This window comes from Synchiropus splendidus, chromosome 1, assembly GCF_027744825.2.
Source record: "Synchiropus splendidus isolate RoL2022-P1 chromosome 1, RoL_Sspl_1.0, whole genome shotgun sequence".
Classification (NCBI taxonomy): Eukaryota; Metazoa; Chordata; class Actinopteri; order Syngnathiformes; family Callionymidae; genus Synchiropus; species Synchiropus splendidus.
Window position 1 is genome coordinate 37237604 of NC_071334.1, and position 25634 is coordinate 37263237.

Below are 25634 nucleotides of genomic sequence, written 5' to 3' on the forward strand. Positions count from 1 at the left end.
GGTGATTTTCAATATCTTCAGTGGCAGACGCGGTTGTTGTGGCTCTATCTGGTGGATGGCCAAAAGCAACAATAAACATACAAACAAGTATTTCACACCCGAGCAAAACATGACTCAGTACTTGGTGGAGACAGTCTTGTGGGCAAGCACAGAGGTCACACGTTTCTTGTAGTTGGTCACCAAATTTGACAGATCCGAGGAGGGATTTTGGCCCACTCCTCTTTGCAGGTCCTTTCCAGATCCTGAAGACCTCGAAGCTGGCGCTTGGCAGCTTGACTCTTCAGCTCCCTCCTTAGATTCTCGATAGGATTAAGGTCAGTAGATTGACTAGCCCACTCTGTGGCCTTAATGTGCTTCTTCTTGAGCCACTCCTTTGTTGCCTTAGCCGTATTATTTGGGGTATTGCCGTGCTGAAACACCCATCTACGACCCATTTTCAGTATCCTGGCTGAGGGGCGGAGGTTCTCACCCAAGATTTCCCTTTATATGGCAACATTCATCCCATCCTCCCCTTGATCAGGTGAAGTCGTCCTGTACCCTTAGTAGAGAAACAGCCCCAAAGCATAATGATTCCACCGCCATGCTTGAGATGGTGTTCTTTTGGTCCAAGTCAGATGTTTTCTCGCTCCAAAAACGCTGGGTTGATGACAAAGAGCTTGATTTTAGTCTCATCTGACCACAGCGCTCTCTGTCAAGCCTCCTCTGAATCATCCAGGTGCTCATTGGCAAACTTCAGCCTGTACACGCGCCTTCTTGAGCAGGGTAACCTTCCGGGCAATACAATTTCGATCCATTACTGTATATTGTGTTACCAAGGGTCATCTTGGTGACTGTGGTCCCAGCTGCCTTGCCATCAACAAGCTCCCGCGGGAGCTTCTGGGTTCCCTCCTTCTCACCAAGCTGCCTGCTTAGTCTTGTAGCCCATCCCAGCATTGTGCAGGTCTACAATCTTGTGCCTGACATCCTTAGACTAGCGTTTTGCACTTCTCCCTTGTGGAGAAGTTGGATTCTGATAGTTGATCTGATCAGTGTACCATGACAAATTTGACTGTTCCTTTCTTTGTAAAGGGGCACCTCACAAAATCAGCAGGGGGTTAAATCCTTATTTTCCCCACTGTACTTTTTAATACTGAATGCATGTAAATGGAAGAGGAAGACCAACAACTGTGAATCCATTTTTAATTTAATTTAATTTAATTTAATTTAATTTAATTTAATTTAATTTAATTTAATTTTAAAGTTACAATGTTTGTGGAACATTATTATACTGAAGAGGGACACATTGCACATGCGCCGGGTCCCCACTGTCTCTAAGTGATTACTGTAATCTATTTACAACACTATCGATACATGCTGCATTCAGTACATTCAGTGAGGTAATTGTATTTCACCGTGCTTAGCCCTTCGCTATTCGCTTCGCTATTGGTAAACCTCTGTTTAGCCTGTGAGTAAAAGGAATCGGCTCACTGCCCAATCTGGCAGCAGAGGGCTCAGCTCCCACCACTATAAAAAGGTATCCACTAATGGGAATTATGCATTTATTATACAATTTTAACATTGTTGGAATTGCTTGTGTTACTAATAAAGAAGCTATTTACAGATGGAGGAATGCTGAATGAGGGAGTGTGGCTGAGTGTGTGTGAGAAAGCGAAGTTACAGGTGGAGTACAAAGGCGGGAGTGAAGCACACTGGAGGTCTGAGCATACATTGTTACTCATTAGAGGGTCCAAGGCCAGACAGAGGAGGCTGGAAAGTACCATCTTCTCCAGAGCTGGGAAAAGCTGGTCCTGATAAGAGCGACCTGGGTCCGGAGGAGGGGAGCGTGCCTTGTGATCGTTGTCATGCTGACGAGGGAGCCAGCGACCGGCACTGGCGTCAACGACTGAGGACCAATCAGACAAGGACAGTGCAGAACTTTTGTGTAAAATGGGTCAAGACCTCAGATAGTGTTTTTTGTCCCTCTACCGGAATATGCATTAGACTCCTCTGTCAGGGAATACATTTCTTGGATATAACTTTGGATTCTTGGTAGTCATTCTCACGAGTGAACACCACCTTGGAAATCCCCCTCCTTTTTCCCCTCAAGCAAGTCTACAGTGATAGTTTTTTTTGTCCCTCAGATAGTTTTTTTTGTCCCTCTACCCCTCAAGTGGCCTCCCCCAGCGAAGCATTGAATGAGGGCCACATTAATTCCAGGGGCGCGGCCAAAACCGGACTGGGACGGTAGTCTCCCAGCCCCGGGAAATCGGATGAGGGCTGTTAAACAGAGCCTTCATGGGCGGCACACAGGTTAGAGCGCTCTCCAGCAATATGGCGTTCCTGGGTGGAGCACTGGACCGACTGACGGTGGACAAAACCTGATGGCGGAAGAGGTGTCCCTGGTTCAAAACACCGCCAATGTGGGCCTTAGAATGGCCGAAGCATTCATGATCCTGGGAGCCAGAGTGCAGTGTGCAGCACAGGTGGGTCACCGTCATCTATGGCTGTCCCATTTCTCCATGTCCGACAGAGACAAGACAACTAACCTCAAAACCTCAAGGCTTTTGATAAGGCCGCCAAGGGCCTCAGACCCCACATCCAGCCAGGAATGCGGGGAACAAGGAAAGAGAAGAAATTCACGGATATACACATCACCCAGACAGCGTTTGGTGAAAGGGCCAAAGATGTCAGGATCTTGGGCCATCAACGCCGACAGGACCAGGACCAGGAGCCGAGAGGGCAAGCCAAGCCGAGATGGAGGAGACGCCAGCAGAGCGGCCAGGCCCAGAGAAGCTACTGAAGACACGGCCGCGGTGCTGGAAAGCTGGATTTTTCAGCAAATAAAAACCGCAAATATGATGATTCGAGTGATTCCTTTATAAAAATCAATATCGACATGACAGTGGCCAGGTTTCCGCCAGTCAGTGTCCAGACCAAATGCTCTGAAGGAAGCATCTGGTCGAAGTTCCGCCACAGAACGTGCAGAGCTCGAGTCCTTCCATGGCTGGGGCTGTGTCCACGCAACTAAGGCAAGTCTATCCCCTGGCTCGTGCAGTGCCAAGGTTCTGCCCGAGGACTTCACAGCCAAGTCTTGAGTGTCTGAACTCAGATCTTCCGATGCGCCAGCTCCAGCTGCGCACGCTAGAGGTATGTTTTTGTACGACGAAGGCGGGTCTGCAACGTACCAAGCTCAACCCGGCGTACCTCGGCTTGCGGATGAAGCCAGAGAGCACAGCTCCCGCGGCCAGGAGGATGGCGGTACCAACAACGACGCATTGTTGCACCACAGAAGTCTGTTGCACCGTGACGCACGGCATGTGGTGACTGGCTCCTCTTTTTCTTCACATCCATGTGAATCACACTGTGGTCTGACTGGGTCTCCTGAATTTGAGGGAGCTGCAGAGGTGGTTCAGCCGACTTGGACTTCACCCCGTAAAAGGCCAGGTAAAAGTACCAACACAACCGTTGAGAAATGTAATTTTTTGGAACTCAAGAGCCAACCTGCTTCGCACCGTACCCCAGGGCTACCCAAACGGCTTTGTTCAAGTGTTTTCAGATGCCTCCCAGCAAGGATGGGTCAGACCTGCGTCAGTGGAGCGTGGAGCAGTTCCGAAGGTCGCCACATAAACCTGCTGGAACTGACAGCAATTCAAAAGGTGTTGGTGGCTCTCTCTCCATAGCTGGGAAGATCCCATGAGACGGTAAGGTTAGACAGCTCCACTGCAGTAGCCTATGTCAAGGCGGGGTGAGGTCCCCAGCTCTGTACAAGCAGGCCTGAAAAATTTGGTGTTAGGCCGACTAGCTTCCCTGATGGCGATTCATATGCCCGGCCTACTCAATGTGGCCGCAGACAGGTTATCCCATGGACCCCTCCCAGACAAGTGGGGTTTGTCCTAGGACACAGTGAAATTGACATGGAAGAGGTTTTTTGCGAGCAGAGAGAATTTCAAGTGTCCCCTCTAGTTTTATCTCCGCAGAACAGACAACCCACCAAGAGGGCTGGACGCGCTGGCTCTTGCAAAGTGGCCAGAGGGTCTTCTCTACGCCTTTGCTCCTCCTCGCCTCCTGCTCCCGCTGATGAGGAGAGTCCGCCGTCAGAGGGTCAGCATTATTTTGGTGGCACCAGACTGTCCAAGCTCAAATTGGTACCCCAAGATGTCACAGATGCGAGTGGCGGGCCCCTGGGCCCTTTCCCGCCACCCAGACGATCCTGGCGTCTTGAGTACTGAGGGAGCCCCCCTGCAGTGCAAATAGTCATCTGTCCTCCGAGGTTCAAGTCACTATTCAGAATGTGAAAGCGCCTCAGACCTGGAAAGCATATAATGCTAAGTGGTTGGTGCGCGATGATGTACAGCATGCTAAGCCCTTCCTGAGTCTTTTCTGTAGGCGCTTTTGACTGATGGAAGATCAATCTCCACCCTTCGTGTTTATGTGGCGGCCATGTCCTCACTACACCAAGGTCTGGACGGCTGCCCAGTAGGTGAGCATGAAGAATCAGAACCCCACAAAGGTCATCTGTCCGTATTGGGACCTGCAGCTGGTGCTCGGAGCCCTCGCCGAGGTGCCGTTCGAGCCACTTGACCAGGCCTCTGTAGAATTGGAGGCTTACGAGTCTGCACCTCTCCAAGCCCTGGCTTCCGCCTGGAGAGTTGGAGTACTATGCAATTTTTCAATTAGCCCTGATTGCATTTCATTTGGTGCTGGCAATTCAGCAGTATCACTTCGACCTAACCCTGCCTTCTTTCCCAAATTTTTGTTTGTTTCTTCTCAGATCAGCTGTTGTTCGGTGAGGGCTTTTTTGCCCTCCACCTCACCCGGACGAGGAGCATGAATGATCATGGAGGATAAGGAGCATGAAGTATGTCCGGTAAGAGTGCTGAGGGCCTATCTGGACAGGGTCCAACCCTTCAGATAAGCTGTGGGTGGCGCTCGGGGGAGGACAAAAGGGGCAAGCACTATCAGCACAACACCTATCCTGGTGGCTTAGACGGGCCATCACAAAAGCCTACGAGGTAGCATGTAAGGAGGTCCCAGACTCCTTTCGGCTCACTCCACAAGGTGTCTGGCTACATCAGTAGCAGCCTTCAGAGGAGTGTCTGTCGCAGAAATTTGTCAGATGGCCTCTTGGGCCTCCGTTTCTACGTTTGCAGATTCTTATGTGTCGAAGATGCATCTTCACTGCCTCACATTGTTTTGTCTACAGGTATTACCGGTCACGAGGACCAGTAGATGGAACTGTCATAAGAGAGCCAGGGTGGTTATATAGATCCCTATTCTGGCGGAGGTGGAGAACCAGGCGCTGAGATTAATTTTATATTGCTCATGCAATAAAATGTATCCCTGTCTGCAGCACACCTTCATGGGTCATGTGTGTCTCCGCTGATATTTTCTTTCTGATACTTTCTCCCACCCAGATATGGGAGGCTATTGGTGCCCATGGTCATTTCCATGCTGGGCTTAGGGTGGTGCCGTGGTCAAAGGATAGCAACACATTCTCCTGAGTAGGCAGCAATGCAGTGTTGCACCTGATTTTGATGATGAGGGGGGCCACAGGAAGATGTCCAGACCTCGGAACGGAAGGCTGTTAATGCTTCTTTCTTTTTTTTTTTCTTTCTTCTTTCTTTTTTACTGAGCCGTCAATTCGGTGCTCAACCTCTGGGCAAGGTTGGTTGTAAAAGAATTCGAGTAGGCCAGGCTGGCGTGAGACTCTGCGATTGGAGATATCGGCAGACCTCTGGGAACACGTCTTGTTCAGACAGGTCACTGGTGGTTCCACCTAGTTTGGTGACCTCTCTCGTGCACTGGTGCGCTGTGGTGCCAGCTCGGACCAGGACGTAAAACAAAGTTACACCTCCTGGTCACGACATTTTGAAGGTAGCATAGAGCCTTGGGCACAGCCCCGGTCGGCTTGGTTCTACGCCTACCTTACTCCTCCCTTCTCTGGGGAGTGAGGAGCGGTACAAACTCTCAATCCTGGCTCACAAGAGTAAGGAGTAAGGGGTACATTCATCGCCGGTTTTACCAATAGTGAAGCCCGGTCAGAGGGCTAAGCACGCTGAAATAGAAAGCAGGGTTACTGAACATATCACCCGTTCTATGAAGCGTGCAATGCCCTTTGACCTCGTTGCCCACTGCCCCCTCCTGCTTGGAGGAAAAATTGAAGGGAGGTTTCTGGCGCGGATTGCCATGCAAATCAGAGGTGCGAATAAGTCACACGGGTGCAAGTCTCAGGTATACCTTCAAGTCGTTATTAAATTATATTCAGTGGGAAGACAATCATTTTAATGTCCTGAAGTTTTCGTCTGCAAAAATATTTCAATGCTATGGAGCCTCTTACGGGTGCACACGAGACGCTAACTGATTTCTGCCATCTACTCAGAATTGCAGAAACAATCCAAACAATGTAGTACATGTGCCAGGACTGTGGTGGGCATGTTCAGGACTGACAAACCAACCAGACCATCTTCATTCATAGGTGTCCAGAAAGAGCATGAGTTGAGTATGGAGGACGTTTTGGGGCACGAGGACACCTAGGTGGGGGCATTGTGGTCGGTGCACACATCAAGATTTCTCCTTCAAAATAATGTCTGTGAGCTTCAAAGAACTAATCATCTTTAAACTCAACCCATGTACAAACAGGTAAAAATACCTTCACATTTTATTTTATTTGCAGTATTATGAAAGACACTCTGTGCTTATAAAGCATTGTTTATGCATATTATTTTGTAATTTCGATATAAGTCACACCAGAAGAGGGCACTTGGTGCTACACACATCAGAAGTTGATGTTATGATAGAAGAAGATGTGGTGTAGTTCAAGGATCAAGTTACGGTTGTTGACACGTGTGCTTCTGCGCCCAACAGGTAGACATGGTCAAAGTCTATATGTAGATATAGAAGACAACAATGATTGCTGATTATAAGCGTCATGGTGTTAATTTTTAGGTTTTAAGATTTTGTATGCTTGGTGTGTGTATCGGGTGGTCACGATGGGGAACCAGAGAATTGCTTGCTGGTCATTGGTGTCTTAATCTCTTCAAACATGTTGGATATATCATTTAGATTAAATTTATGAGAGTCCATTGATATCACTTGTGCGGGATCGAGTTGGGTAAGTGGAGACTGTTCGGTGGACCGAATGAGACGGCCAGCAGGGGCTAAAATTGTTTCTTGTTCACTCGGCCTTCTGTTTTATCTTACATTCTACACAGCAGATGCTGTCAAGTGTGTTGCCTGCTGGAGGATAATTATGATGTTATGCTACCACTCTGATGCGATTACAGGACCTCTTTAGTTAAACAAGATCATCATTTGTGTCGAGTTGGATAATACCATCTCAGAATGTCTCCTCGCCAGCTGTAGACTGTTGAACTGGAGAGACTTGAGAATGACAGAGCCATCCACTGTCATGGAGGCAGCATTACTCAATAATTCAGTTCCTTCTATGTTGCATGTAAACCAGGAGAAACCACAGCAATTTGACTCTAGCTGAATCAAACTATTGCCTTCTCTGCATGGGAACATGGTGACTGTGACAAATTAAAATGTATTGAGTTGGATAAATCATGCTTTAATAATTAAACAAACAAAAAAAAACGCAAAGTTCTGTAGGATTTTTTTTCTTATACATTACAGTCTGAAATGTGAATGGTACTCACCATTCTCAACACGTTGCGTCTGCTCCCCTTGTGATGCATGCCGCAGTTCAGCATCTGAATTATCCTCTGCCACTCGGAGAAAGATCTGAAATCAAACACAGTGTTAATACTAGAAAGGCACAGAGACAAAAAGCAGTTCTGTCAAACCACTCATTTAAACCCCCAAAATAATTATTTTTACCCAATTGCCCTAATACTGCGTTGTGTTTCACACACAAACGCACAGGTTTACTGCACCACCTCATTGCCATAACCCTTTCCCCAGCCTCTCACCATAAACCTAACCATCCAACTCAAATCGCTAAACTTAACCAGGACTCTGAACTAAACATTAAACCAATGATAATAAACTACTTTTACTGCCGTTTTAACCCTATGAACCAGGGTTCACCAAACTGTTCCAGAAAGGGGCGCAGTGGGTGCAGGTTTTTGTTCCAACCAATCAAGCATGCACGGTATAAGTAATCATACATGAGCTGAAACTAGCAGCAGCTGACTGACAATCACATTTACATATCACCTGGTTGGTGAAGCTGTGTGTGCTTGATTGGTTGGAGCGAAAACCTACATCCACGGAGGCCCTTTCTTGAACAGTTTAGAGACCCCTGCTCTAAACCAAGGGTCACCTTTTAGCAAACCTGAGCTACTCCAAGAGCACCAAGAGCGTGACCCGAATGGCTACCATCAGTTCTGAACACACTTGTGAAATCACAACATATAATGTATGATAAACAATATTCCCCTCCAATTCTTGTCTCATTGCTGAGTTTTCACAATAATTACCAATGGCGTAACAAAAAAGGAATCACAAAATCATTCATAATAGAACGGTTGTTATATTGCATAATTACAATTATTATCTTTTTTTTCAACAGCCTGTGGCCTACTCCCTTAGTTTGTAATGATAGGCCCAAGTGTCCTCACAAAGCAAAATGTCTTCACTAGAAGGAAGCTGGTCAAGACTTGGTATTCACAAGTTTCGCAAAACATTGTGAACAGTCTTCGCCTGCAGTAAAAAAATGCTTGTCATGCAGAACTGTAACAGTGATGTATTTACCCAGAACACTGACTGAAAAAATCTGTGCACCACTGTACTTATGGTCTCCACCAGGCACGGTGGACCACATGCTGATTATATGGAGGGGAATTTGAACTGTTGTTTTGCGCTTTAACTTTGGCTTTATTTGGATAATTTCATAGGGTCTTCTAATTTTCTAATCTAACTTTCTAGAAAAGAGAGAAGAAAAAGGGACAAGAAAAATCTTCACTGTGCAGCGCAGTGCAGAAATTGTCTTTGAACAGCAACAAAAAACGTACATGCAATGTTTACGTGCCATACCTGTACTAGAGACAGTTTTGATCGGATGGATTTTTGAGTTTGGAATACACTATTTAGTTATTCTTCCTTCTGCTCGGTTAAACATCTGTATACAGCAAAGATACATGTCACACTGACTGTGACAGTGAGAGTTTTGCCCCTTCTGACAGTGGAACAGTCGTAGTGAGTTGATTGTCTCTAACCACAATGTTGTACTGCCTGATGAATTGTACATATGCATTCAGGAGTGGCTCTAACACGATGTCACAAGGATAACACAGATGTTAGGTTAAGTGCAGTGATACAAACCAACACAATCTAATGCTTTCCCAATGACTGGGACAAATAATCAAAGTTACTTCTTACTTCTTCCAGGGAGCTGTCTGACAGACCATAGCTGCTGATTCCAAGCTCCCCCATCCTCTGATCCAGCTCGGACAGGAAAACCCCAAGGCTGCTGTCCTTGGCACATGCCTGTGGAAAGTTGATGACGACTTCGCTCCCCGACTCTTCAACTAGTTGAGTACCCGGTATATGGTGTTGTGCCAGGGACAATAAAGCTGCCAGGTCTAAATGTAGAAACTACAGAAACATGAGCCCCACTTATGTCCACCAAAAATGCTGAATAGGAAAAGAAGGATGCTGAAGACTTACATGAACACTCACTTTCCAAAGCGGTGTCTTGGTTAATTGACAACTCACCACACTGGAATACAAAATGGAAAATATGTATTTACAGTTACAATTTTATGTATGTTTTTTTTAAGCCCAACATAATGTAAACCTTCAGGAAACAGCAACAAATCTTTGAATTCAAATCACATGTTCCTCATATACTTATACTTATATTCTTATCGGTAGAATAACAGTATCTACTGTATATATATCCAAGTATTTTCCATCATGAACAGAATATTTATTGAGAGATTTCAAGCCGCAAAACCACCTTCATGCTGTGAAATGGACCAAAGCTTGGATATCAAACCTTGGTCAGAGACGTCAGTTTGTTAGTGCAGGTGCTGCTGTGAGTGCTCTTGGTCAGTCCTTCCTTTTTGACCAGGGTGAGGTAATAGCCTGATCCAAGTTTGGACTTCAGGAAGAGAGGTGTTCCACAACAGCACAATCTTCCGTGAGAGATGATGGCGATGCGATCACCCAGCAGCTCAGCCTCGTCCATGTAGTGAGTGGAGAGGATGATTGTGCGGTCTGCCAGGTCAAGAAACAATACATATACACAGAGAAACCGCAAAAGGGAACATGTACATTATTTAGCAAAATTGCTGACCTTTGCGATATTTTTGCAACAGATCCCAAATTCTTCTGCGAGAGTAGGGGTCAACACCAGCTGTAGGCTCATCCAAAACAACCACTTTGGAACCTCCAACAAAGGCAATTGCCACTGACAGCTTCCTCTGCATCCCACCTGACAGATGCGGATTTTGTAAATGAAAAATCCATGACAAACCAAACAAACAAATCCAGACACAGTGTGGCGGAGTCTACCTGAGAGGTTTTTGGTCAGTTCATGACGCTTATCCAGCAGGTCGATATCACTAAGCAGAGTGTCCAACTCGGCCCTCACCTCGGCCGCTGACAAACCCTTGAGACAACCGTAAAACCATACATGCTCCTCCACAGTGAGGCTGTGCAGGAAAATGGGTATAGTGTTGTCTAGAAATGTGTGAAAAGCTTGAAACAAAAACGATTAGGTGATGAAGCTCACATGTCAAACAGGACATTATGCTGAGGACAAACTCCCAGGTTCTTCCGAATGATGTCCATGTCATGGCGAATGTCCAGCCCCTTGAAATATACCGTTCCAGAGGAGGGCGGAAACAGACCGGTCAGCACGGATCTGAAGGAAAAGATACACTAAATAATTACAAGCAATTATGACAAAAACTGAAACAATTTTATCTGCAAGATTACTCTGGAGAAGACACATCAAAGACTGGAAGTAACTGAAGGTTGGCAACACACAAAGGACTATCACAAAGAAAAGGGATGTGCGTGTGTGTGTGTGTGCATGATGACTGATTGATGTAATCATGACGCCATTGTCAGCAGCGACGTGCCGCGACTCTCCACATCACATGAAGATTGCAACATTGTATGATCCCGGTGTCGGCATGAATAGGACATGAAACTGAAGTCCTCCTCCACAGCACCAGCGCATCCTGGCTCACCATTTCCCCATCACAGCACCACAGTCTGATGACAACTGAATGGGGACGGTTTGAATCTTGACTGTAGTTGGGTGACACAGGGATGTGGAACAATCGATCACGGCTGATCAGAGACTTGAGCGCTCGTTTCCTGCTATTACCACTTCCAATTAGTAGTTCCTGAGAGTGATTTTGTGTTTAATATTGGTTCAACAAAGGCAGATACCACCTTTAGTCTGCAATGTAATCTGGTTTACCACAGCACAGATCCACAATATGTTTTACTTACGTTTCCAAGACTGTGGGCTTGCTAATATCTGACAGTGGGGCAGTGGTATGTTTGTGTGTGTTGTGGTGATCTGACTATCTGGAGCTTCCCAGATTCACTTGTCGCTCCACTGAATTAAAATCCCTTCACAGCGATCAATGAAGAAATAAAATAAAATAAAATAAAATGTCAGTCTGACGGCCTGAAAAAGCTGTTCTTGTGACGGGAGGTTCTGATCTGGATTGACCATAGCCTCCTGCCAGAGGGAGGAAGGACAAACAGTCCATGACCAGGGTGAGGAGGGTTGGCTCTGATCCGACTTGCACGTCTCTGGGTCCTGGAGACATGCAGATAACTGATCATCTCTCAGCAGAATGCACAATACGCTGTAGTCTGCCCTTGCCCCTGGAGGTAGCGCAACTGTACCATGCGGCCATAGAGAAGTTGAGGATAGATTTGATGATGGCTGTGTAGAACTCCACCAGCTTCTTAGTCGGCAATTGGAGTTTCCTCAGGTGCCGCTAGAAGAACATGATCTGCTGGGCCTTCTTGATGAGGGAACTGATGGTCAGCTCCCATTTGAGGTCCTTGGGGACGGTGGTTCCCAGGAAGCGGAAGGAGTCCACAATGGAAATGGGCAACTCAGCCATCATTAGGGATGATGGAAGAACTGTGACTCTCCACCACACCAGCTGGTCCACCTCCCTCCTGTAAGCCGACTCATCTCTATCTGAGATGAGCCCGATGATGGTGGTCATGATGATGGTGGACTCAGGGCTGGAGGTGCAGCGTTTCGTTTACAGGGTGAAAAGACACGGAGAGTGTACACAGCACTGAGGAGACCCAATGTTGAGTGTCCGAGCACCAAAGACAGTCATCCCCAGCTGCACGCACTGACTCTAGCCAGTCAGGAAGTCCGTAGTGCACCTGCAGAGTAATCTGCCTGTTGAGCTGACAAAGCTTGTCTTGAAGCATGGCTGGGAGAATCGTGCTGTCCTGTGATCCTTGGTTTCTTTGGGACAAGAACAATAGTGGAGGATTTAAAGCAGGATGGAACATGACAGGACTCCAAGGATGTTGTGAAGATGTCCGTGAACACTGGAGCCAGCTCAGTGGCACAATGCTTCAGGGTGGCAGGGGAAACTCAGTCCGGACCTGCAGCTTTCCGAAGATTCGGCTTCTTAAACTCACTAAGAGAGACCCACAGTCACACCACACCACACCACAGCACCTCTTTCTCAGGTGGAAGGAAAGACCACCAGAAGGAGGACAACTAACCTGCTTAAGGCCTTTAGACTCACACCAGTTCACCTAGTGGCGTATACCCAGTTAGTGGCTGGAGCTGGAGTGCTATGTATCATTGAAACAACTGCATCTGACAATCCCATGTCAAGCAATTTCAACCTTTCAACAACTTCAAAAACTTGAGTGGACGTCTCAGCACCAGATGGGCTCGACACAAACCTCCGGCTTGGATCAGCACAGCAGGGACATCCAAGATCGCCATGGAGGTCCCACCGCTAGCCTGGCCAGGTACGGAAACCACCTCGTTCCCGGACTGTCCGGCACCACCATCACCACCCTGAGTTTGTGCTCCCTGACACGGGGGAAAACTCGTAAAGCAGACCTTATGGCCACACTGGATGGGCCATTGTATCCACCCCGAGCGTGGGCTTGTCTGCTGCCCTTAGTGATTACTGTTGTGTTTCAAATGTGTTTCAAACAGTAATCGTGAACGAAAAATCCTGCATGCTGTTTCTGTGCGGTTCACACGTCATGGCTGCACATATACCGGAGAATATTTGATATTAATAATTATGTATTTAGGTCAAAACTGAAAAAAGAAAATCAGCAACATTCAAGTCATTCAGATCATCGTGTCTCTGGTCAATTCAAGTTCTGTCTGTAACTGAGTCTATAACTTAAATTTCTTTTAAAATCAAATCTGAAGTTATCATTTTTCGTCAAATCACAAGTCTAACAACCAGCAAATGGTGTCGAGTTCAGTCCGTGTTACAATATCAATGCCAGGTGCAGCACCATGCCACAACTTCTCAAGTTCACACTAGGATTGCAACATAAATTGTCTAAAATGTCGTTTTGGTTACTAAATTTGTTCTACATCCCCAATATATATAAAACTGCATTCTGGGTGTGTTTATCACAAAGAAAAAAAATCAATCAACATTAAACAATGCTGAATTATCAGTTCTTACATTGCTGTTGTTTTGCCAGCTCCATTGTGGCCCAGAAAAGAGGTTATCTGTCCCTCGAAGAACTTCAGGTTAAGGTGGTTTAAGGCTAGTTTGGCTCCTTTCTTGTAGATTTTGACCAGGTTTTGTATGCTCACACCAAGAACCAGCCCAGTTGGATCAGGTTCAATGTGATCTAACATAGAACAGACAAAGAGAGGACAGAATAAAAAGTCCGCCATTGTAGCCATGAATATGGTAATTGAAAAGTAGATTTTCATTAGCATAGGTTACACTTATGTTTGTCAGGTAAAGAATGAAAAATGGATAATTGCATCGATGTAGATTCAATGAGAAGCAGTTTTATATACCATCATCCTGCTCTGTTGGTGCAGGTGGGATTGGCAACCCAGTCTCCAATGGGACTCCGCCCCAGTAATTCATCATGAAGATGAAGTTCCAGGGTTTGGCGATTCCATACTCACCTACGTGCCACAAAAAACACAGGCAAAGGGGAGACATTAAACAGAGAAAAGCATATCCATCAGAAGTGCGACTACAAGCTATTGTGGCATAAAATGACAGGTCTGTATGCATAAATACAAAAAGTGAATTAAACATCTACCTTCTTTATTTCATCCAACTTTTAACTGGATGACTATTTTCTTTTTTCAAAAGTTTTTTTGTACAAATTAGCAGGCGGGGGGAAGCTGACACCTGCCCATCTTACCCCAGTCTGACTTTATTACTTTATGACTAGATTAGCTTTACCCCAGTGGCTAATGCCCCAAACAAGGATTTTCCCACTGGATCACAGCCTGGAATGACTGGTATGGGCATGATGAGGAGGATGAGGGACACTGGAACGCTGTTTAAGGACACCAAAGCAACAATCATGCTTGGCCCCAAGTTTAACCGTCACCTCCTGATTACCAGTTGTACAACAACACTATCTTCGCCCAGGCATGCAAACTCCTGGTGCTAATCTGAGCACCCTCCTCTGAGCCTCCCTTGACATCACCTGTGTGATGTACCACTAGTTATATCACACAGGTGATTTGTTTTCTGCATTATTCACTGAGGACGATAGATCATTCTACTGTATGACCAACAAAAAATCTGATACAAATGACTAATCGATTTAAACACCGTTTCCCTGTAACCCAGGTTACATATCCATGATGAAAGCGATGCATATGTTCCTATTCCATATCAATTAAACTATTGAACTGAAATTCTTCAATTACTGTATAATATCGACTTCAAATGTAAAAATGTAGTATAACTATCATTAACCTAAGTAAAAATAGAGAAAGGAGCAAACGCAACATGAAAAAAAAAATCTGGTCTGGTGTTAATCTAGAGTACAATGGATAGCTCTGTTGGGGAGTCAGACAATAGAAAGTAAAAATATGTGTACATACTGTATGTTATGATGTTTGCACTAACCGCTTTCTTATTTTTGCACCTTTTCATAACTTTTGCATCCCAATGTGTGTTCTAAGAGCTCCTGTAACAGTGATTTTCTCCTTTGTGAGATTAATAAAGTCTTTTCTTAAAAACCGTCATGCTCATCTCCACCACCTTGTCCATGATGTGTTATGTGCTATCCGTTTGTTTTGATTTTACACTTGCTTTAAATACATTTCATTACATGAGAGTGCATCATCAAAAAGAGATGCGCCACCATCGTTTCCAAAGCTGGAGAATAATTAAGATAAATGTGCAACCTTTTTCTTGTCTAGCTTTATTATATCATGACTCGTGTTTCAATAAGTGGCATAAAGTGATCAGAGCGTGAGCATCAAGACGCCCGTTCACACTTTTATTTTGAGTTGACTATGAAAGCAGACATCAGAGTTAGAAATTTCTCCGCCTGGTGGAAGCATCTTGACTAGAATATAAATGGATCAGCTGGACAGAGTGACACTTCTAGGTGGATTCGGTGGTTGAATACAAATTCACAGGTACATGTTAATAATCATACCTGGAAACACGGCTTCAATATACCACGCCAAAGTGCCATAGATGAAAGCGTCCAAGTACAACATGGTTATAGATGTGACAAAGCTGTACGTGTCTCCCTCTACTGGACTCGTGTTCCAGTTGGACCATTGCACCCCAACACCCTGCTCCTCATACTGGGAGAAAAGCACACAACCAAATCCGAAGGCCACAGGAGACAGAAAGCTCTGCATAAAAGAACAGAACAAGGAGTGAATTTTTATTTGTTCTAGGACTTCACATGAAGTTTGCTTTTACTTTTCCATCTAGCTTTAACTAAATGAGAATAATGAGCTGTTGTGTTATTTAGAATGCCATTTATACAAAACATTGAACATGAAACCAACATTGCCACTCACCACCAGCACTTTGTGAACAGTGTTAATGTGTTCCCTCCAAGCCATACAGAGAACAAATGGGAGGTAGAGGCCAAAATAAATTAGGCCCCCACAGGCTGCAGACAAGTTAGCTCTGGAGAAGAAAGAGCTAATGAAGAAACACAACATGATGGTAGCAGTCGCAAATGCCGAAAGGAAGAGGAACACTACAGCAGGGTTGCTGTATGGAAGTATTTCTCCCCACTGGGAAACAGAAGGATAGAGAAAGCCATGTAAGTACATAGAATTTGTATTATAAAATATTATTCATTTAAAACGAGGAATATTGTTTAGGTCAGTGATTCTTCATCATTTTAATTTTATCTTTGGTGGAATCTCCACTGACCATGGCAATAAATCTAATCCTGATTTTGATTCTGAAAATAAAACTTAGCTCCAAATATTTAAAGGAGCCCAGTTGTTCAATGCATTTGAGTTCAGGGGGGTGCGTGGGCCATGTAACGTTCAGTTTTAATGCATCCTCCCCAATAACTTTTGGTAGTGGTAGTGTGTGATTCAATTGACTGAAGAATAAAAGAGTCCACAGATGTCAATTCAAAGCAGGACACACACACATAATGATAGTTGTCCCATTTACCTCCAGATTTTACCCCTTCTTGAACAAGGATAGTAAACACCCAATTAACTCAACTCAAGATTATTCCGTAAAAGAATCCTAATGTTTGTGGCGTGTGGTGGGGGGAATTTAGCCCAATAAGCACCTCCACAAATGATCCCTAACAGTGTAATTCATGGTGGTATTTGGAAACATTTTTTTTTTAATATATAGAAGGAACATGCAGTATTTTTTTCAGTCGAATGTGGACATAGCTATGTATTGGTTGCATGTTGTCAGTGACCCTTCAAACCAGCACTTAGTTATGTTATGTTATGTTAATGAAATTTGCAATAAATAAACAGTAAATAAATCATTTCGTATCGTCATCTAGTATCGCATATCTTATCATTTCATGACATTACCATTTCATTACACCCCTAAGGATATCCCTATACAAGTTAGAATTAATCAGGATAATACCATCCTCGTTTGAGGAGCAAAATTGGTACGAGAACGTGTGTGTGAGTGTGTGTTTTGTGTGTGGGCACCCTTTAAACTAACCTATAAGGGATCTTCTAGTTGCAAAGACAAACTTTTGGGCACATTTTTTGTTATTTGAATGACACACTACTGCCACCAAAATTATATAACGGGAAGATGTATTTGAATAGTAGTATTTATTGGCTTTCGCAGTTCACAGGTGCGAAACAAGATTTTTTGCAGCCCTCTAGGGAATGGTCGCGGCTCAACCATGGGCTAAAGTTGATTTTTTGTCATTCTTCTAGTACTTTGTGGTACTGCCATCCCTACTTCATTTTACGTTTCAGTTTGTTAGCATTTAAAAAATGATCTACTTGCCTTCAACATGCTGATGAGGAGTCCCGAAGAAACCATGAAGGGGACAATACTGGTAATGAACCAGCTTAGCCACAGAGTTCCAGTGCCCAGGCCCATTATCCTCATAGTTTCTTTTAGTCTTGCCTCTTTCTCATACACCAGACCCTTAATAAGCATGGCCACTGAGTAGATCCACGCAAGCGTCATGAAGAGAGGCAGCAAATTGTTTGACACACGTAGAAACCTATATGACAAATAAAAGTTAGTGAGAAGCCTCATGCAATGTTTCATCACTAATTTCGCAATGAACTCACACATCATCAACAAAGCAGGGGTAGGGCATTTGCTGAACATATATGCCGGTTGTCTGTGAAACTCCAGTCTGAACGGCTGTTACAGCTCTCTCCACCAGGTCCTGAATGTAAACAAAGCCTCCCCAAATGTAGCGCAGGTCATTAAATGGGTTGGCTCTGGGACCAGGATTCCATAACCTAGAAAAGAAATAATTAAATGCACACAAAAGACTACGAGCTGCTTCCATTCAGACATGGGAGCAGGGGAACAGCGATTTAGTTGATAGGTATCTCTACATGCTGTACTGTTGACTGCCTTTAAATACACAATCGTGAAATAGCCTGTTTCACAGTTATTATACGGGATGTGCCCATTGTACCTGCTCTTAATTCTATGCGTGCGGGAAACATCATCAATATCCATCCGAATCTTGTAGACCACATGAGGTGGCAGAACATCTGATGATGAGTTGGGAAGCATGAAAACAACACCTGCCCAAAACTGTCGGTCTTCTATGAGCTCCAGGGCTCGATCGATTAATCGCTCTTCGCTCTCCAGTCCTTCCAGCTTATTTGGTGAAAAACACTATAGGAAAGGGAGGTGCTTTTAGTTTGAGGAAAATAAAAGAGAGAATCTCGACACACACCTCTGTAACTTGGGCAAGTATTGCCAGAGTTTGGGAGAAGTTATTGTAAACATCAAGCCATGTTGGGGGACCTGGGCTTCCGGGACTCGGGTCAGTGGATAAAAAATGAGCAAGGCGGGAAGCCGTCCAAGAAGTGTTTTCCAAACGCAGGTCAAGTAACACTGCAAACTCTGGCCACTTCAACAGATTCTGACCATAACAAAAAAAAGATTATTACTTCTACTTCATTTAGCTGGACAACTGACACAAACCTGAAGCAGCTGAATCCCTGAACTATTCTTCATGTACTTCTTTATTTGGGGTCCCACCTCAGTCCAGGTTGCATTTAGCTGCTGGAGAATCTGAAAGTCCTTAAACGTCTCATTCACCTTCAATAGACAAACCAAACAAAACTATTTAAGTGTTAAGTCATGGTCACAAATTAATTCCATTAGTCACCAGACAAACTCACTCATTTCTATTCATTAGCAACTACCTGTGATAAATTTGCAGTCCTTTGAAAATTATTCACATCAATACTTCAACATGTTGCTAGTCCACTGTAGAAAAGGCAAGTGAGGTGCAGTAATTAGTGTGCATTCTCTGCCAATTTTTTTTCCCGCTGCAATTTTCAGCACGCTAGTCCTCCTACAGCTTTCATCATAGAGATGCTGTTCCAAAGCCAAACCGTGAGGCTTGACCAGGTTGGCTAACTTTTCTCAGGCCTAAGTTGCAGAATTCAGATGGATATTTCAGTTTTTGGGGACAATTTCTTCCCAATGAAAATGAATGGGAAGATTATTCAACACTTCAGAAATTTGCCTCTACTTCAACGGGTCGCAGTTCCCCCAAACTTTGGCCTAGAAACACAGTTAAAAGCTTAAAATGAAGTTGCACTCATCCTCTGTTAGCCTAAAAGAAAACGATTGAGGCCAAGTCGAATAGAGTGGAGCAGAGAAATAGAAATCCGTTGGAGGAAGTGTTTTCTTATCCTCTCTCGTATGATGCGCTCACAAAATAGAGTAGCACCTTCAGAATTTGTATGAGACTAAGAAACTCGCAGCAAAACCAGTTTTTGCCTTCAATGACTTGCATTAAAGGAGAGGAGCACCTTCCTATCAGGAGTTGCCATAGGAAATCACCCTGAGTCAGTTGCGCTGAGGACAGTGCCTAGTCAGACTGCTTTTCTTCATGTCCTCATTGATCAGATCAGTAAATCTCATTGTTTCTTCCTCTCCTTCACACCTACATGAAAACACAAGCACTTATACAGTTCTTACCGCTTTCATAACCTGTTGCACAGCTGGTGTATTTGGTGCATACAGCACTTTTCCAATAAACATAGGTTTGAGTCCTCGCCAAACAATCTGAGACAAAGGGTCGTCCTCAAAACTTTGAATGAGCTTTTTACAGTAAGGAGCTGTGGAGGAAAGAAACTGGATGTTAGTTTTCATAAAGACAGGCACATTTATTGATTTTATGGTCTTACTGGTATTGTTATGCTGGTCCAAATGTTTGTCCTCAGTGCCATTTCGGCCCATGAAAGACTTGATGTCATTGAGTTCATACCAGTTCAAGTATGGGATTTGCTCACCATCAAAAGTCTTCTGACCACATATGATATTTGAAAATGTTTTAAAATTCTGCTTCGGGTTTGATGTCCTGTTCCATGGAGAAAGAACGTGGAGTGCAGCATTCAATTCTCGAAAACTAGAGAACGACGACAACTGTGACGTTCAATGGAAAGGAAGAAAAATTAATGATGATGAACGAGATGACTGATGCTACATTCATGGAGCCAAGACTTAAAAAGCAGGTCTTTGATGGATGATGAATATTTATGACACACAAAACTTAATTCTCACATAATCCAGCATAACAGCAATATCCTGAAAGACAGCACCAGCAGACTGACTGACGGCCATGAAGTCACCAGAGTTGGACAGCAGAAGGTCCCTCTGTAGGAAACCGTAATAAAGGAACGTCTCACCTTAGGCATTACATTTTACAGTGATAATTTTGATGATCACCCACATTAAGGATCTTGCTCAGGTCCAGTTGGGATAAAAACAGGCGCTCTGCGTCATCTAGGATGTGAGCAGGAAGATCACAAAGCTGAGTCTGTAAAGCCATCATTGTTTCTTCGTCCCCATCATCTGTCAGGAATGGTCCAAGCATGCTTTTGTTACAAACCAAATCTTTAATTTGCATCTGTGATCCTGCTGCTGCGGCCACAACCTAGATGAGAAATTGTTTTTAACATACTTATAAGTTGCTAGCTCTTATGGGAAAGTGTTTTGAATATTCACCTGAAAATTAAGCCGAGCCTTCAGTAGCTTTGTCACTGTCTCAGGAGAAAGGCTGGCATTGTTGAGAAGGAAGGAGGAGAACTTTTCACTATTTCTCATGAAGTCCTCAACTTGAAGACAAGAACAAAACAAAAACAAAGTTTGAAACAACCTTTGAAACAGTTTGGAAAACAAACTCCAGTTCCAAAATTCACTTAAGAGATCATTAGACAAACAATTTCAACACACTAGAGATCGTTTGGATAAAAATCATTAATTCTCTTGCATTACTCCAGTGAGAGCAGGATAAAGAATAGAGATATATGTGCAATCCGTACCAGGCATTGGTGTAGAACTGTGGTAGATCCAGCTGGGAAACTGACCAACACTATTGCACGGGGGTCATTATGTTCATTCAAACGTATTCAACATGTACATACAACACAATCGGCCTAACCCTGGCATTTGCATCACTGACAGCAGCTCAAATTTCAAAACAGTAAATGCTCCAGCCACTTGACACTTAGGACTTAAGTGTTCAGTAATGAAGGCGGTAGGACAACAATCGTAAAAATTTGTGCCATATTAAAAAATAATGCAAGTGAACCCCTTCACTTATCCAAACGGACAGACAAACAGAATTCCACAAATTTCTCGGTATGCATCATTGACTGGTTTCATGGAACAAACCACCTGAGGCCCATATTATTCACAACTGACTTGTCCTGGTTGTGGGGCTGTTATTTGGGTAATATATGGCTTTCAGCTTCCCTCCCACTTCACTTGTGAACAATCTGATCAGCGCTTTTCTTATTTTAACTTTTGTAATTAAAATGTCCTTATGATGAATGCTACCAAGTACAGGACGTGGGAAAAAAAGGAACCATAAAACCACCCTCATGCTAAAGAGCAAAGTGGGCAGCACATTACACCTCAGTCGGGGCTAGGTGAATGAAATTAACTTTCTGACTCTAACACTCGTACAGGAGAGCGTTACTAAATGTGGGCAGAGTAAACTGTCATCTGACTTGTGCTGATGAACCAGCACAAGTCTGCAGTCATCACCAGTCAGACTTTCATTTTATGAAGAAAACTTTCAAAGCTCACAATACACAAACTGCTTTTTGTTGCATTTAATATCACAGACTGAATAAAAGTTCCTCAGACCAGTCAGGGCTGTCGGCTGCTCTGTGGCATGACAGGGAATGGAGGCTGATTGTGAACCACGACAATGAACTGTACTTGAAATGTGTCAAATCGAGCTGGGCAACTTGAGTTTGTGAAAACCTGTCTTCCACAAGCTTTGCAGAGCTACAGCTAATGTTTCCACTACATGAAAATGATCAGTCATGACACAACACCAGGGTATATTAAAACTGAGCACCATAGGGCCAAAGGCAATACATTGGACACTCAGCTACCTTTGAAGAACAACAGTTTCTGACTTGCCACATTATCAAATGCAAACATCTCAAGAAAATCCATTCATACTTGGCCATGTTTCAGGTTTCTCTCCGAGTCGCCGCAGACTGTTGAGCAGGTTCTGGAAGCCAGCAAAAGGGTAGTTTCCACTATAGGATAGAACAGTCTGGGCGTCTGCCAACACACGTGAAAGTCTAGAAAAAGTCCCAGAAACACTTAATATCAAATAACAAACAATATAAATTTAAGCTTGAACATAACATACATGGAGTTGTCAAAGTTGCTAACTTGGCCTGGGGTCTCTCCAGGTGTGGGGCTGTGGAAGCAGGGATTGTTGACATTGCAAACAACACCTTGAATCCAAGGCAATGTGCCGGCGGAGGGCAGGGCTTTGTTGGGGAAGTGACCTGCAAGCAGGAGAAATTAAACCACGCAATCAACCACTGCAACATCCAAACTTGAACCTCCTCTGAATCATGATGAGAACTCCCTTTACACTCATCAAGTCTATCTTGATGACGAGAGTCGATACTATGCGTCTGAGCATTCTTAATCTCGTCTTAAACTACATTACCCTTTAGAGTTATGTCATTCTGTACACCAGCAGTACTTCTGACTGCAGGTCATGAGCAGGCCATCTTGGTAAGACGACAGTGTACATGTTAATCCTCTTTGGCTAATTTGTGTCATTTGTCTCTCTTTAGCCTCTTTTTCACTTCACTCACACTGGCTTTGTTTGTAAGGACGATGTGAATGTCGAACAGAAATAAGGATGAGGAAGAGGAACAGCGGCCAGAAGAGTTCAATGATCAGTTGTATCTGTGTAGGAGAAGACAATGTGAAATTACTAGAGAGCCAAATGAACTTCACACACAACAAAAGCTTTTGTTTGGAAACCCTTAACATACAGTTCTCCTCTGTCTAAATGTAATAATCTGTGCTGATTTAGCAGTTGTAAAGTGACAGGGAACACCAGTTACCTTGTTTCTCCGGCGGTATGTGATGTTCTTCCAGAGCACAAGAAAAAGACGAGTGAAAATCCCCATCCTCTCAACTGCTACCAGACCATGTTGCTACACTGTGAAAAACCAGATTAGGTCAGAAGACACTTCTTAGGCAGGATGCTGGGGTAGTGCTACGATAGGCCCCGGGTCCTTTGAAATCCAATAGATAATAAGGAGAATGAAGTGAATAAAAAAATGAATATATTTCAGCCTGCTTTCCTAGGAGCATCAACTAGGACATTTGTACCTTTGCTGGGGGTAATTGAAAGTGCTACAAAATTATATTATATATTATGTATGTATACGCTTAAGAATAGCTTAGATTCAAAAGTACAATATAGATACATTTTTATGTATAAAATTGAATATATATGAAAATATCAATGTAAGCTCATCAGTTAGGGAAGAAGGAAATGCAATGTTACACTGTGAGAAACTTTCACACTGCTGATACCGTGGTTATGGTGATACCAAGTTTTGTCCTTTTCCAAACCAAAATACACGAGTTAATGATTATGAGAAGAACTAGAAATGTTGCTTTGAGTACAAGAGAAGTTGCATCCTGTTACAACACAGAAGAACATATATATATATATATATATATATATATATATATATATATATATATATATATATATATATATATATATATATATATATTTGGAAAGGGTACCACTCATTCACAATAGAGCACCAGAGAAAAAAAAAATTATAACAAACTGCAACCTTTTCCAAAAGGCTGGAGGTCGCAATGGACATCCCTCATAGTGTCAAAAGTGTCAAAAAAAACATTTGACATGATCAACCATTGGTCTCAAAACTGGAAGGATATCATATCGGAGGCCCAGCAACAGGCTGGATAACAAGCTACCTGAGCAGGAGGCAACAGTGCATTGAGGTTGATAATGATAAATCAAGAAAGAGAGAGATATAACATTATATTGCTGATAACACAAGTTTTATTATTATCAGTGGAGAGGATATAAAAACAGTACTTGAGAACACAGCAATAGAAATGAAAAAAGGGCAGATCCTTCATTATGACTTGTCCTGATAATTAAAAAGACGTTTACAGTGACGTGTGTCTTTTTACCACGAAAATGTAATAAAACATAAGAACTTTAAGATGGGTCGTGTTCTGAGATCAGACTGATCTGCTGAAGTCTGCCTATTACCCCGCCCGTTTCATCCTGAAATCCCCCTGATCCCAGCAGCTTACCCGAGTCGCGACTCGACCAGGCTCATGAAACGCAAAACAATTCAAACAGATTCATGGAAATGTATAAATGAAAAAAAAAAAACCACACACATAAGTCAGCATCCATGGCTGGACTGAGCACCCTTCCGGTGGCTAACATGCTACAAATGGATGACAGGTGACCGGGTCATTGCCACAACTGGAAAAAAATAGAATCAAAGTTTAATTCAATCGAACAAATACCTTCATACAAAGTTGAGCAGACACAGACGCATGTCATTTCTCCACCGTTTTCGCAGCAGGCCAGGAGACTACAAGCTTCAGCCCTGAACCCTGTGGGTGCATAAGTAGCGTCGAATGGGCGTGAGCTTCGAAGACGGAAAAGAATATGATTGGTCGACGTCACCGCGTTTGTGTAATACACTCCGCTGACTGGTCCAATAAGCGGGACAGTGGCGTTGACGCTGAGAGTCGGTTCTAATCAACAACGCAAATGGGCTAGAAGAATGTATTAAACAGGGACACAATTCATTTCCAAAAATTAATATGTTTCTGTGAGTGTCGTCAATCTTAAAAAAAATAAAAATAAAAAATTAATGAACAAATAAAATTATCGTATTGAATGGCACTTAAGAAATTGTAATTACTTAATACCAGCACACCATACAAAGATTGCATCCTGATGCAGGACAGTGAACATTAAGCAAAAAACAAATTAATATGTGGGATGTAGGCAATAACAGGAGAAGTAGTGACCACGATTACATTTTTCAAGGCAGATGCATGATTTGGCATTGTGACACTGTGATTATACATCCAAATCTTTTGGCAAATTGAACTCCACTAGATGGTTCAGAAAGTCGCCTGCTCAGAGTGAAAAACTACTTATTATGGACACGTTCCTAGGCAAGGTGCTCAGGCAGCAAGGACCACCCGGTTGGAAGTCAAAATCAGGACCACATTCGATTATGATGACACACAATATTGCATGTAAAGAATATAAAAAACACAGAAATAAGAAAGAAGCTCCTGGAATTAAAGTAGGTTTTGTTTTGCACAGGAGTCCGAGAAACCAGACATTGACCGCTTTAACTGCCATTACTGTTATTAACAGTTATTCTCTCACACACATTTTCCGACCTGTGGATCGATCCTGATGAACTTCATAATAAGAGTCACAAGCGCAGAGAAGTTCAGAATTGTGATGATCATTGAAAATACTGAATGAGTGTTCAGAAAACACCAAAAATGTATGCGTTTCTTCAACTGTGTCTAACAATCATCATCATGTGGCAGTGACATTATCGTTTTTCTTTCATCAATCATACTTTTTGAGTTCAACTATGAGTAACAGAGCTGAAGACGTACCTCAGATAAGGTATTACTTATCCTGTCAATCCTAGCAGGTCTGGTCAGGTGGGCAAAGTAGTTCAGAAACAACTGCTG

The 25634-nt window shown here is 43.5% G+C and overlaps 1 protein-coding gene across 7 annotated transcripts in view; it reads right to left on the bottom strand.

Annotated features, from left to right (window-relative positions):
* The window catches only part of abca7 (ATP-binding cassette, sub-family A (ABC1), member 7), a 56427-nt gene extending 31870 nt beyond the window's left edge, over positions 1-24557 (bottom strand). For 4 of the 7 annotated variants that reach the window (XR_008413173.1, XR_008413174.1, XM_053850923.1 and 1 more), the window contains exons 1-26: positions 24432-24553; positions 22967-23059; positions 22712-22805; positions 22252-22393; positions 22056-22180; positions 20586-20695; positions 20311-20514; positions 20142-20234; positions 19766-20003; positions 19557-19696; positions 18549-18665; positions 18298-18486; positions 18031-18236; positions 17672-17848; positions 17379-17601; positions 15944-16165; positions 15568-15772; positions 13952-14065; positions 13605-13776; positions 10679-10810; positions 10459-10598; positions 10241-10378; positions 9941-10161; positions 9610-9661; positions 9322-9524; positions 7638-7722 (exon numbers count right to left, since the gene is read on the bottom strand). Coding sequence is in view for 5 of the 7 variants with exons in the window: in XM_053850923.1 (XP_053706898.1) it covers positions 7638-7722; positions 9322-9524; positions 9610-9661; positions 9941-10161; positions 10241-10378; positions 10459-10598; positions 10679-10810; positions 13605-13776; positions 13952-14065; positions 15568-15772; positions 15944-16165; positions 17379-17601; positions 17672-17848; positions 18031-18236; positions 18298-18486; positions 18549-18665; positions 19557-19696; positions 19766-20003; positions 20142-20234; positions 20311-20514; positions 20586-20695; positions 22056-22180; positions 22252-22393; positions 22712-22805; positions 22967-23059; positions 24432-24437 (3841 nt within the window). In the remaining 2 variants the exon portion in view is untranslated. Of the gene's footprint in view, positions 1-7637; positions 7723-9321; positions 9525-9609; positions 9662-9940; positions 10162-10240; positions 10379-10458; positions 10599-10678; positions 10811-13604; positions 13777-13951; positions 14066-15567; positions 15773-15943; positions 16166-17378; positions 17602-17671; positions 17849-18030; positions 18237-18297; positions 18487-18548; positions 18666-19556; positions 19697-19765; positions 20004-20141; positions 20235-20310; positions 20515-20585; positions 20696-22055; positions 22181-22251; positions 22394-22560; positions 22806-22966; positions 23065-24431 lie in introns of those variants that run through there. The other 3 variants (XM_053850932.1, XM_053850942.1, XM_053850950.1) reach the window with 3 other exon arrangements.
* Positions 24558-25634: the final 1077 nt, after the last annotated feature.